At 41.5% G+C, this 12,465-nt stretch overlaps 1 protein-coding gene across 3 annotated transcripts; it reads right to left on the reverse strand.

Annotated features, from left to right (window-relative positions):
- Positions 1-4,833: 4,833 nt before the first annotated feature.
- Positions 4,834-9,789, reverse strand: LOC122355175. 3 transcript variants are annotated; one of them, XM_043253221.1, is made up of 4 exons: positions 7,246-9,789; positions 7,034-7,174; positions 6,746-6,840; positions 4,834-5,128 (listed from the first exon to the last, which is right to left on the reverse strand). In XM_043253221.1, the coding sequence occupies exon 1, from the start codon at positions 9,424-9,426 to the stop codon at positions 7,867-7,869; it is 1,560 nt and encodes a 519-aa protein (XP_043109156.1). In that variant the 5' UTR covers positions 9,427-9,789; the 3' UTR covers positions 4,834-5,128; positions 6,746-6,840; positions 7,034-7,174; positions 7,246-7,866. The 3 variants fall into 3 exon arrangements, with proteins under 3 accessions (XP_043109156.1, XP_043109155.1, XP_043109157.1); XM_043253220.1 differs by having other exon boundaries at positions 7,034-9,789; XM_043253222.1 differs by having other exon boundaries at positions 7,030-9,789.
- Positions 9,790-12,465: the final 2,676 nt, after the last annotated feature.

Genomic DNA, 12,465 nt, shown 5'->3' on the forward strand with positions numbered 1-12,465 from the left:
GTTATTGTTTTGAAACTCTTGACTACATGTGCTGAAAATAAAATCAGGAAATGATATTTGATAAAGCGTTGAACATTGCTAAAGAAGGTAACACCAGTGGCAAAAAAAAAAAATGGAACAGGTGGTTTTCAAATGATTGCACGAAAAAGTAAAAAAAAAAAAGTTTAAATGTTCGAAAAAGAACCACATTTTAAGACATCTTAAAGCGGACCTTTCTGTAACACACACAAAAAAAACACTGACGTAATTAAAACACTTGGAAACTCATTTTTATAATCATACCCCAAACACTTTGGGGCCACTATGTGTCGTACAAGGAGTATTTACTTCTCGCCTCTTTTTCTCATAGCAGTCATAAGACTTGTACTGGGAAATCAACTGCTATGTAATCTCAGGAGATTATTGTACTCTCCAAAGATCTGTGAGAACATCTAAGCGAGCAACAGTCTCTCTATCTTTCTCGCTCTTTTCTGGACACGAGCCCAGGGAAACATCTGTTAGCCTAGTTGATCTTCCAGGCGGAGGGATTTGTCTTGAGCTGGACTTTTCCTGTCCATCAGGTGTTTCTTTACATCCCGATCAGCAAAAAAAATGACAGGTCTTTTCCCCAAGCACCTGCTCTTAGCATGGCTCTGAGTGTGGATGCACCGCTTTTTAAATGCAATCACAAATGAAGAATGACCCAACTTTTTTAGTTGTCTTCGGCAGTATTCACAGACTGTACAGTTAGAATCAGTTTACATATGTGCGCTCCTCGATTAATCTGGTTAACATTTCAGAATGCGACAAACAGTGTCAATGCAACTTTTACCTGGGCATTTTTCTTGCATCTGACTGCAGTTAACCAGTAGATGGCAGGGTTTTGCTGCGATGGCTGTCTAAGAGATTTCTAGAATATAGTGCCAGGCTAGATGACATGCAAGAGGGAGGTGCTTACAGGCCTACCTAGAGGGACAAGGCCAACTTTACATCTATATTGTGTGAAAAGAGTTAATGAAATAACACCAGTCATGGTCAGTGCTTTAACTGTATTGCACTGAATTAAAATTGTCCATTTCAGTGCTGAATCATTTTCCTTATTTTGTCAACCCTTTGGGATGTAAATCCGGTCTGAGCTCTGGTTTAAGCCGGACACTGATCCTCATAGATGATCATAGATGAAGCCTTTTTAGGCAGTGTTTTGTTCAATAATATAAAAAAACCCTCTGTATTACGGAACCTTAAAATAAACTGTTACAGAGTAATTATGTAATTAGGTTGAGGTTACACGCGTGTTACACAGCTATTTACACTTAAGTACAGTCTTGGCGCACTTTATTTTAAGTAGCTTATGTCTGTGCACTTGAATTTATAATTACATAAAGTCTGCAACACATATGTGACAGGTTTTTGGTTACATAAGTAGCTGTGTAACAGACTCAGTCTTTTACAAATGTGTAACAGTAGCTGCATGTTACATCTACATAATCACAAACTGTAAGCACAAACTGTTCCGTAACTTAGCTACATGCTAAATACATTTTGTTTTATGCAAGTACAACAGCTACTACAAAGTACACACTAGGTAATTACTCTGTATTATGGACACCTTAAAATAAAGTGTTACCAAAACCTCAGTTTAAAGCTCTTTACTGGCCTGACTGCGTTTACATACAATACGCCAATGCATTATACTCAAAAGTAGCACACATTGTCACTATATTTATAAAATCAGGGGGGAAAATGATAAAACATCTATAAATAAATAATAAAACACACACACACATATATATATATATATATATATATATATATATATACACACACATATATACATACATATATACACATTGTGACGGGAGGAGCCAACGACAGACACAGTGGGCGTGGCGTCAGGCCTCGGAGAAGCTTTTTTTTTTATTGACAAAATAATAATACAAAATTAAAGTGTCCAGGGGAAAAGTGTCCAAATAAAAGGGGGGATCTGGTGTCCTCGTCGTGCTCCGGGTAACGTGCAGGTTTAGGCCGTGTTCCAGGGGGGGAAGGGTCCAGGTAAGGGCGGAGTCCGGCGGTCGCGCGCGCTCCCTTTTTCTGGCCCGGGGCGCAAGGGGCGGCGGCTTCTTCCGCGGCGTCTCCGTCGTTTCTTTGCTCCGGCGGCAGAGTGGGATGAGCTGTGTGCTCACAGCCTGGACTACGGGGGTCCCACGACGCACTTCTCGGACGGCGGGGTGAGGTCCATCGCGCACCCTTCCTGGACCCACGAGGACACCAGCGTGCATGCACGGGGGAAGAGACCGGTCTCCCGAGGAGAGGCGCGTTCGGTATTTAACGGCGACGGTAACGAGGCTAACTCACTTCAGGTGCGCCTCGTCACACGCCGCCAGACCTGAACAATACCCGCCCCTCCTCTCGAACACACCCACTCCCGTCGGGAGCCTGGTGAAGGGCGGCGAATAAAGGACGGGGTGATGGTGACAATAAAGAGGAGGGGCAGCCGACTCGTCACAACATATATACACACACATATATACATACACACATATATACATACACACATATACAACCCCTGGCAAAAAGTATGGAATCACCAGTCTTGGACGAGCCCTCATTCAGACATTTCATTCTGTAGAACAAACTCAGATCACAAACATGAAACAATCATGAAGTCGTTCCAAAGTGCAACTTCTTGGCATTCAGAAACACTAAAAGAAATGAAGAAAAAACATTGTGATAGTCAACAAATGATACTTGTATAGAGCAAGCACAGGGAAAAAAATATGGAATCATGAAAAACAGACAAACAAAAACCAGTCAAATCATATCACTAGTATTTAGTTGCACCACCTCTGGCTTTTATAACAGCTTGCAGTCTCTGAGGCATGGACTTGATGAGTGACAAGCAGTATTCTTCATCAATCTGGTGCCAACTCTCTTTGATTGCAGCTGCCAGATCAGCTTTGCAGGTCGGAGCCTTGCCGTGGACCATTTTTTTCAATTTCCACCACAGGTTTTCAATTGGGTTGAGATCTGGACTATTTGCAGGCCATGACATTGACTGGACGCATCTTTCTCCAAGGAATGCTTTCACAGTTTTTGCTCTATGGCACGATGCATTGTCATCTTGGAAAATAATTTCATCATCCCCAAACATCTTTTCTATAGAAGGGATAAGAAAACTGTCCAAAATGTCAATGTAAACTTGTGCATTTATTGAAGAGGTAACCACAGCCATCTCCCCAGTGCCTTTGCCTGACATGCAGCCCCATATCATCAAGGACTGTGGAAATTTGGATGTTTTCTTTAGGCAGTCTTCCTTGTAAATCTCACTGGAACGGCACCAAACAAAAGTTCCAGCATCATCACCTTGTCCAATGCAGATTCGTGACTCATCACTGAAGATAACCTTCATCCAGTCATCCACAGTCCATGATTGCTTCTCCTTAGCCCATTGCAGTCTTGTTCTTTTCTGTTTAGGTGTCAATGATGGTTTTCTTTGAGCTTTTCTGTATGAAAATCCCATTTCCTTTAGGCGATTTCTCACAGTTCGGTCACATACATTGACTCCAGCTTCCTCCCATGTATTGTTCATTTGTTTTGTTGTGCATTTTTGGTTTTCAAGACATATGGCCTTCAGTTTTCTGTCTTGACGCTTGGATGTCTTCCTTGTCTTCCTTTATGTTATAAATATATAATACTGTTGTCTGCATATATTTGAACACTAATAAAACTTTCATAATGTATGCCACTCAAATAATTAAATTGTATTGAATATTGAATTAAAATTAAACAAGATTAAATTATATTGCAGACTTAAACCATTAATTCAATGGGTTGAACAAAAACATAAAAAGCTTTAGAATTACACACAGTCGCCCAATTTTCAAGGGATCAAATGTAATTGGAGAAATACATAATCATAAATAATACACAATCATAAAATCCAGGCAAAGAGGGTGTTTTTGTTTTTTTTTAAACCATGGAGAGGATCCTCCGATCATCACTACTGTTGTGCAAATTATCTCTTGCTGCGAGACCAGGTCATTAAACAGCAAGACATGTGAGAAATACAAAGTGTACATATTAGCTGACAAACTTCAGTAAATCTAAAATTTTAGAGACTGAATTTAACCTAAGTTAACTGAACTGTGCTATTTTGGGAACCTATTAATATAACCTAAAACACACACACACACAAAAAAAAAAAACATTTTGGGGTGGAGTAACCCTTTATTAATCATTTTCCACCATGTTGTTCCACACCCGTAAAAGCTTTGATCGTCTTTGGCACACAATATAATGAACACTGAAGGACCAAAAAAGCATGAAAGACATTCTCGATCCGCTAACAGTGGTTCAAACAATGTTATGAAGCTACTTTTATACTTTCTGCGTATAAGATTTGGTAAACACACATTTTTTACAATGCAGGTGGTTTGGCTGATTTTAAATAAAAAAAAAAAAAAAAAAAAAAAAAAAAGAAGCTGAGTTTTGAAATACTTGAGTATTTATGTAGTATTCAGTTAATTTCCTTTTATTCAGAATCCATTTAGTTCCCTTCAGATGGAATGAGCTACTCAAGTACTCTCCATTTGAACTTAATCTTTTTTCCTCTAAAGGCCTCTAACACTAGTTTTCTCCATCTACTAGTTTTCTTTTTATGGTGAATACATACTGTACATAACATGCCACACATCCATCCATACCATAAATAAACCCACACATACATAAACACATAATAGACTTCAAAGCACTTGCACATTAGTGGTTTCACCATTACATTTGTCCTCATTTGTAAGTCACTTTGGTAAACGTATCTGCTAAATGATTAAATGTAAATAAAGACAACATTTCATGTTAACCATAGTGAAAAACTTTTATTAATTTAATATAGTGACTTACATTACACAGACTATAAAACATTTCCAGTTGCAGCTAATAAAATATTTTGTCAAAAGCCTCTTCAGATGCTTACATCATTTATATTTTTACATTTATATTCACATTAAGAAGCATGAGCATAGTATCTGTAGCAGAGTTGCAGTCTTTAGGGAATAAAGACCTTGTCCTTATCTCTTTGTCCATCATCTGCTTCTCATCTTGTTAAGAGCACAATTAATGGTATCCTTGTTCTTTGGATAAACATGCACAACTGCAAAACATGATCATTATAATTAGTATATTAAAAAGGTTATGTGGATTAATATACTTGCAATAATAAACAACAGTCTAGGTTTTGTTCACCCAAAAACTGTCTATATGCCCTTCCAAATTGTTCATCACACACGCACTTGAGCTTTCTTGGACAATGTAACAATCTTTTTTCAATGTGCGTCAAAATTAACTAGGTAAAAATAGTCTAACGTATTTTTATTTGGAATACAAATGGATGACTGTCCGTTTGATTTTTTGATTCTACAGGTTTAGGTTGTTGCATTAGTGATGTCTCTGTAGGACTGCTAAAATGAGTTAACGCAGTCACAGTTAATTAGTTATGGCATGCCAATACATTATTACTTGGTCAAAAGAAACAATTCCAAAAAATCTTATTCGGCCATAACCTAAACTTGTAGAACTGAAGTTCAAACAGAAAATTATCCATTTTTGAAGTATTCCAAATGAAACTGATAATGAAAGTTTGAAGCCAATTTTTTAAGCCAATTTTGATGGTGCAAATTGAATAAAAGCACTGAAAAACGGTCCAATCTGTCTACCATATTTGATGTGCTGCATGTATAGTTTTATGCAATCTGATAATTGTACTTTCAATTTACAAATCGAGCTAACTTCATTTGGATGTGATTTATATCTTACGAATACAATAAAATTTCAATACAAAAAACAAAAAAAAACACTGAATCAAACAAACAATAAGACGTGAAGGTAAGTCAATAATTAGTCATTAATTTGAAGAGCCACCTTTGCTGAAATAAAAGCCTGTAGACATGTCTTAGCCACTTCAGGCTTCTGACTGCAAAATGCCTGCCAGCTTAATGCCAGAGGACATCTCGCTTGAAATCATTCTAAAGAGACTAAAGAGACCAGAACAAGCTTTTTTTAACACCGCTTGTTCCACATCTACAAAATGCATACACAACTTTTTGACAGCTGATTGGTGCTTTAATCACAAGTTTATGTAAACGCAAAGTGTTTGTTATATAAATGGATGAATGAAAAAAAAAACCCTGCAAAAAAAAAAAAACACCACAACTAAAATACTCATGGTAGCAGTGAGCTACCTAAAATCTTTTTCATTGAACAGCTGTACCCGAGTTTGCAGTGTTAAGGTTCACTGAGCCAAATCACAAATCAATGTGTTATAATACATTTAGTAACCTATAGCTGTGCAAAAGATTTTGGCAACTTTTCAGCTATTTTTTTCCAGTAATATGGCTATATCTTAACATTATGCAGCATTCTCTAAAAATTAAATGGCATATCACTACAATCCATTACAAAAGAAGGTCATTAATAGGCTGCCTCAAAACTGCATGTGTCATTTAATATATTTGTGAAAATTCTTCTGGAAAGAATCACTATAAATGATAAGCTTGACTAAGCTGCTTAGTTTAAATGTAGTATGCATATCCTTTTGTACTTTGGAATGACCCCTTTGAGGAGAGTAAAATTTTAGTAAATATACCCTGTAAAAAGAAAGAAACACCTATACTAAGATGACGTATGCCAAGTGCAAAAATTAAGCAATGTATACTGTATATGGCTTCTGGAGAAAAAAAAAGGAAATTTCATATGCTTCTGCAAGACTAACCTGAATAACAGTTCTGTTCATACACCACACAGCATCTCTTTAAATCTGCAGCCTCCATATTGGCCACTGCGACCACAAACCGCAAAGCTGATTCACTTTAATGAAAGAGACAAGAAATTAGATACTCAAAAAAACAAAACAAAAAAAACAAACAAGTAAGCCAGATTTATTTACAACTTGCAGTGTAATTAGTCTATTAGCCTCTTACCCTACTTGTTTTACAGTCAACACCGGTGTACATGTTTACAAAATTTAACTTAAGTTGCTTCAAAGTGGTATACTACCTACTGTAGAAGTGCATTTTTCAAAGAGAATGTCAAGATTGCAGTAGTTTCTGGCCAGGTCATGCCCAGGGAAAGTTTCCATAGAGTTTTCAGAGCCATCTTGGTTTCAACATTTTAAACCAAGAGTATTTCCAGGTTGTAGTTTCTGCAGAAATAGTAGTTTGAGACACTGATTTTCACAGCAAACATTGAAGTCAGGAATATAGCTGAGATTACCATTCTAGCAGTTATTACAGGTGTGAATGTTTCCATTACTATTGCTACTGAAGTAAAAAAGGGTGCCATTTCTGCAGGAGTGGTACCAAGGGTAGAATTTTCCATCTGCAGTGGTAGTCTAAGCCATTGTGGTTTCTACAGCAAATTGTTCCAAAGGTTGCCGTTATGTGTGTAGTTGATGATCCCAATACTATTCCTGTTGAACGTAGGTGTTGTTTCAAGAAGGTACTAGTGAGCACAAATAGAGCACAAGTGGAGGTGTTTTTTTTAAAAGAAGTGGTCCCAAATAGTAGTTTCAACCGTAGGGGTGCCTGCTGGAAGTTTGAGCTTCTGGTTTCAACTGCAGTCGTTAAGACAGGTATACCTACAGAACTGAGAGTGCTTCAGTAAAAGTACCATCAAGCATTATCACTGCAGAAGTGGTTCCAAGTGTAGTTTCTTGAGCAGTATCCACGTTACTACCTTCTACAGATGTACTACTAAGGGTACTGCACATGTGGTATCCAGGGAAGTACTTTCTACAAAAGTGGGACCAGCGTTGTTGATTTGTTTTGCAGAAGTGGTACCAAGTATTGTAGTTTTTGCAGTAATTGTGCCTAATGGCAGTTTGAGCCATTGGGGTTACAACAGCAAGAGAGGTGTACTTATAGCTTTAGCTCCTCTTGAACTAACTGAGGGTATTGTTTCAGTAAAAGTGCTGCCAAGCATTGCAGTTATTGCAGAAGTAGTTCCAAGTGTAGTTTCTTGAGTAGTATCCAAGTTAGTAGCTTCTACAGACATAGTACCAAGGGTACTGCACAAGTGGTAACCAGGGAAGTACTTTCTACAAAAGTGGGACCAGCGTTGTTGATTTGTTTTGCAGAAGTGGTGCCAAGTGTTGTAGTCTCTACAGTAATGGTGCCTAATATCAGTTTGAGCCATTGTGGTTTCACCTAAAGCTGTAGTTCCTCCTAAACTAACTGATGGTGCAGAAGTGGTTCCAAGTGTAGTTTCTGGAGAAGTATTGTCCAAGTTGTTAGCTTCTACAGATGTACTACTAAGGGTACTGCACAATTGGTAACCAGGGAAGTACTTTCTACAAAAGTGGGACCAGCGTTGTTGATTTTTTTTGCAGAAGTGGTGCCAAGTGTTGTAGTCTCTACAGTAATGGTGCCTAATATCAGTTTGAGCCATTGTGGTTTCACCTAAAGCTGTAGTTCCTCCTAAACTAACTGATGGTGCAGAAGTGGTTCCAAGTGTAGTTTCTGGAGAAGTATTGTCCAAGTTGTTAGCTTCTACAGATGTACTACTAAGGGTACTGCACAAGTGGTAACCAGGGAAGTACTTTCTACAAAACTGGGACCAGCGTCGTTGATTTGTTTTGCAGAAGTGGTGCCAAGTGTTGTAGTCTCTACAGTAATGGTGCCTAATGTCAGTTTGAGCCATTGTGGTTTCACCTAAAGCTGTAGTTCCTCCTAAACTAACTGATGGTGCAGAAGTGGTTTCAAGTGTAGTTTCTGGAGAGGTATTGTCCAAGTTGTTAGCTTCTACAGATGTACTACTAAGGGTACTGCACAAGTGGTAACCAGGGAAGTACCTTCTACAAAAGTGGGACCAGCGTCGTTGATTTGTTTTGCAGAAGTGGTGCCAAGTGTTGTAGTCTCTACAGTAATGGTGCCTAATGTCAGTTTGAGCCATTGTGGTTTCACCTAAAGCTGTAGTTCCTCCTGAACTAACTAATGGTGCAGAAGTGGTTCCAAGTGTAGTTTCTGGAGAAGTATTGTCCAAGTTGTTAGCATCTACAGATGTACTACTACGGGTACTGCACAAGTGGTAACCAGGGAAGTACTTTCTACAAAAGTGGGACCAGCGTTGTTGATTTGTTTTGCAGAAGTGGTGCCAAGTGTTGTAGTCTCTACAGTAATGGTGCCTAATGTCAGTTTGAGCCATTGTGCTTTCACCTAAAGCTGTAGTTCCTCCTGAACTAATTGATGGTGCAGAAGTGGTTCCAAGTGTAGTTTCTGGAGAAGTATTGTCCAAGTTGTTAGCTTCTACAGATGTACTACTAAGGGTACTGCACAATTGGTAACCAGGGAAGTACTTTCTACAAAAGTGGAACCAGCGTTGTTGATTTGTTTTGCAGAAGTGGTGCCAAGTGTTGTAGTCTCTACAGTAATGGTGCCTAATGTCAGTTTGAGCCATTGTGCTTTCACCTAAAGCTGTAGTTCCTCCTGAACTAATTGATGGTGCAGAAGTGGTTCCAAGTGTAGTTTCTGGAGAAGTATTGTCCAAGTTGTTAGCTTCTACAGATGTACTACTAAGGGTACTGCACAAGTGGTAACCAGGGAAGTACTTTCTACAAAAGTGGAACCAGCGTCGTTGATTTGTTTTGCAGAAATGGTGCCAAGTGTTGTAGTCTCTACAGTAATGGTGCCTAATGTCAGTTTGAGCCCTTGTGGTTTCACCTAAAGCTGTAATAGCGTCGGAAGAAGTGGTGCCCAAGGTTGTACTTTCCACAGTAGAGGTGCCAATAGTAGTAGCTTCGGAAGAAGTGGTGCCCTGGGTAGTAGCCACAGTGGTGGTGCAAGAGTGGTGTAGCTTCAAAGAAGTGGTGCCCAGGGTAGTAGCTTCCAGAAGAAGTGGTGCCAAGGTAGTAGCTTCCACAGTAGAAGTGCCAAGGGTAGTAGCTTCAGAAGACGTGGTGCCAAGGGTAGTAGCTTCGGAAGACGTGGTGCCCAGGGTAGTAGCTTCAGAAGAAGTGAAGCCAAGGGTTGTACTTTCCACAGTAGAAGTGCCAAGGGTAGTAGCTTCAGAAGACGTGGTGCCAAGGGTAGTAGCTTCAGAAGACGTGGTGCCCAAGGTTGTACTTTCCACAGTAGAGGTGCCAAGGGTAGTAGCTTCAGAAGAAGTGGTGCCCTGGGTTGTAGCTTCCGAAGAAGTGGTGCCAAGGGTAGTAGCTTCGGAAGAAGTGGTGCCCAAGGTTGTACTTTCCACAGTAGAGGTGCCAAGGGTAGTAGCTTCAGAAAAAGTGGTACCCAAGGTTGTACTTTCCACAGTAGAGGAGCCAAGGGTAGTAGCTTCGGAAGACGTGGTGCCAAGGGTAGTAGCTTCGGAGGACGTGGTGCCCAGGGTAGTAGCTTCGGAAGAAGTGGTGCCCAGGGTAGTAGCTTCGGAAGAAGTGGAGCCAAGGGTTGTACTTTCCACAGTAGAAGTGCCAAGGGTAGTAGCTTCAGAAGACGTGGTGCCAAGGGTAGTAGCTTCAGAAGACGTGGTGCCCAAGGTTGTACTCTCCACAAGTAGAGGTGCCAAGGGTAGTAGCTTCCAGAAGAGTGGTGCCCTGGGTTGTAGCTTCAGAAGAGGTGCCAAGGGTAGTAGTAACCGGAAGAAGTGGTGCCCAAGGTTGTACTTTCCACAGTAGAGGTGCCAAGGGTAGTAGCTTCAGAAGAAGTGGTGCCCAAGGTTGTACTTTCCACAGTAGAGGTGCCAAGGGTAGTAGCTTCAGAAGAAGTGGTGCCAAGGGTAGTACTTTCGACAGACGTGGTGCCCAGGGTAGTAGCTTCGGAAGAAGTGGTGCCCAGGGTAGTAGCTTCGGAAGAAGTGGAGCCAAGGGTTGTAGCTTTCCACAGTAGTGGTGCCAAGGGTAGTAGCTTCGGAAGAAGTGGTGCCCAGGTTGTAGCTTCCACAGTAGAAGTGCCAAGGGTAGTAGCTTCCACAGAAGAGGTGCCAAGGGTAGTAGCTTCAGAAGAAGTGGTGCCCTGGGTTGTAGCTTCCGAAGAAGTGGTGCCAAGGGTAGTAGCTTCGGAAGAAGTGGTGCCCAAGGTTGTACTTTCCACAGTAGAGGTGCCAAGGGTAGTAGCTTCAGAAGAAGTGGTGCCCAAGGTTGTACTTTCCACAGTAGAGGAGCCAAGGGTAGTAGCTTCAGAAGAAGTGGTGCCAAGGGTAGTAGTAGCTTCTACGTGAAGTGCCCAAGGTTGTAGCTCACAGAAGAAGTGGTGCCAAGGGTAGTAGCTTCCAGAAGACGTGGTGCCAAGGGTAGTAGCTTCGGAAGAAGTGGTGCCCAGGGTTGTACTTTCCACAGTAGAGTGGTGCCCAGGGTAGTAGCTTCAGAAGAAGTGGTGCCCAAGGTTGTACTTTCCACAGTAGAGGTGCCAAGGGTAGTAGCTTCAGAAGAAGTGGTGCCCTGGGTTGTAGCTTCACAGAAGAGGTGCCAAGGGTAGTAGCTTCGAAGACGTGGTGCCAAGGGTAGTAGCCTCTGGTGCCAAGGGTAGTAGCTTTCCACAAGAAGTGGTGCCAAGGGTAGTAGTAGCTGCCCAGAAGTAGTAAGTTCAGTGGAAGTGCCCTGGTAGTAGCTTCCGAAGACGTGGTGCCAAGGGTAGTAGCCGGAAGAAGTGGTGCCCAAGTTGTACTTTCCACAGTAGAAGTGCCAAGGGTAGTAGCTTCAGAAGACGTGGTGCCAAGGGTAGTAGCTTCAGAAGAAGTGGTGCCAAGGGTAGTAGCTTCGGAAGACGTGGTGCCCAAAGTTGTACTTTCCACAGTAGAAGTGCCAAGGGTAGTAGCTTCGGAAGACGTGGTGCCAAGAGTAGTAGCTTCGGAAGACGTGGTGCCCAAAGTTGTACTTTCCACAGTAGAAGTGCCAAGGGTAGTAGCTTCAGAAGACGTGGTGCCAAGGGTAGTAGCTTCCAGAAGAAGTGGTGCCAAGGTTGTACTTCGGAACAGTAGAGGTGCCCAAGGGTAGTAGCTTCCACAGTAGTGGTGCCAAGGGTAGTAGCTTCGGAAGACGTGGTGCCAAGAGTAGTAGCTTCGGAAGACGTGGTGCCCAAAGTTGTACTTTCCACAGTAGAAGTGCCAAGGGTAGTAGCTTCAGAAGACGTGGTGCCAAGGGTAGTAGCTTCGGAAGAAGTGGTGCCCAAGGTTGTACTTTCCACAGTAGAGGTGCCAAGGGTAGTAGCTAGCCAGAAGAAGTGGTGCCCAAGGTTGTACTTTCCACAGTAGAGGTGCCAAGTGTAGTAGCTTCAGAAGAAGTGGTGCCCAAGGTTGTACTTTCCACAGTAGAGGAGCCAAGGGTAGTAGCTTCAGAAGACGTGGTGCCAAGGGTAGTAGCCAGAAGAAGTGGTGCCAAGGGTAGTAGCTGGTTCCCTGGGTAGTAGCTTCGGAAGAAGTGGTGCCCTGGGTAGTAGCTTCGGAAGAAGTGGTGCCCAAGGTTGTACTTTCCACAGTAGAGGTGCCAAGGGTAGTAGCTTC

This window comes from Puntigrus tetrazona, chromosome 12, assembly GCF_018831695.1.
Source record: "Puntigrus tetrazona isolate hp1 chromosome 12, ASM1883169v1, whole genome shotgun sequence".
NCBI classification, from domain to species: domain Eukaryota; kingdom Metazoa; phylum Chordata; class Actinopteri; order Cypriniformes; family Cyprinidae; genus Puntigrus; species Puntigrus tetrazona.

Bases quoted from the DNA above. Each gene is read 5' to 3' on its own strand.
- LOC122355175 (XM_043253221.1), bottom strand. From the start codon at position 9,426: ATGGCTCAAACTGACATTAGGCACCATTACTGTAGAGACTACAACACT.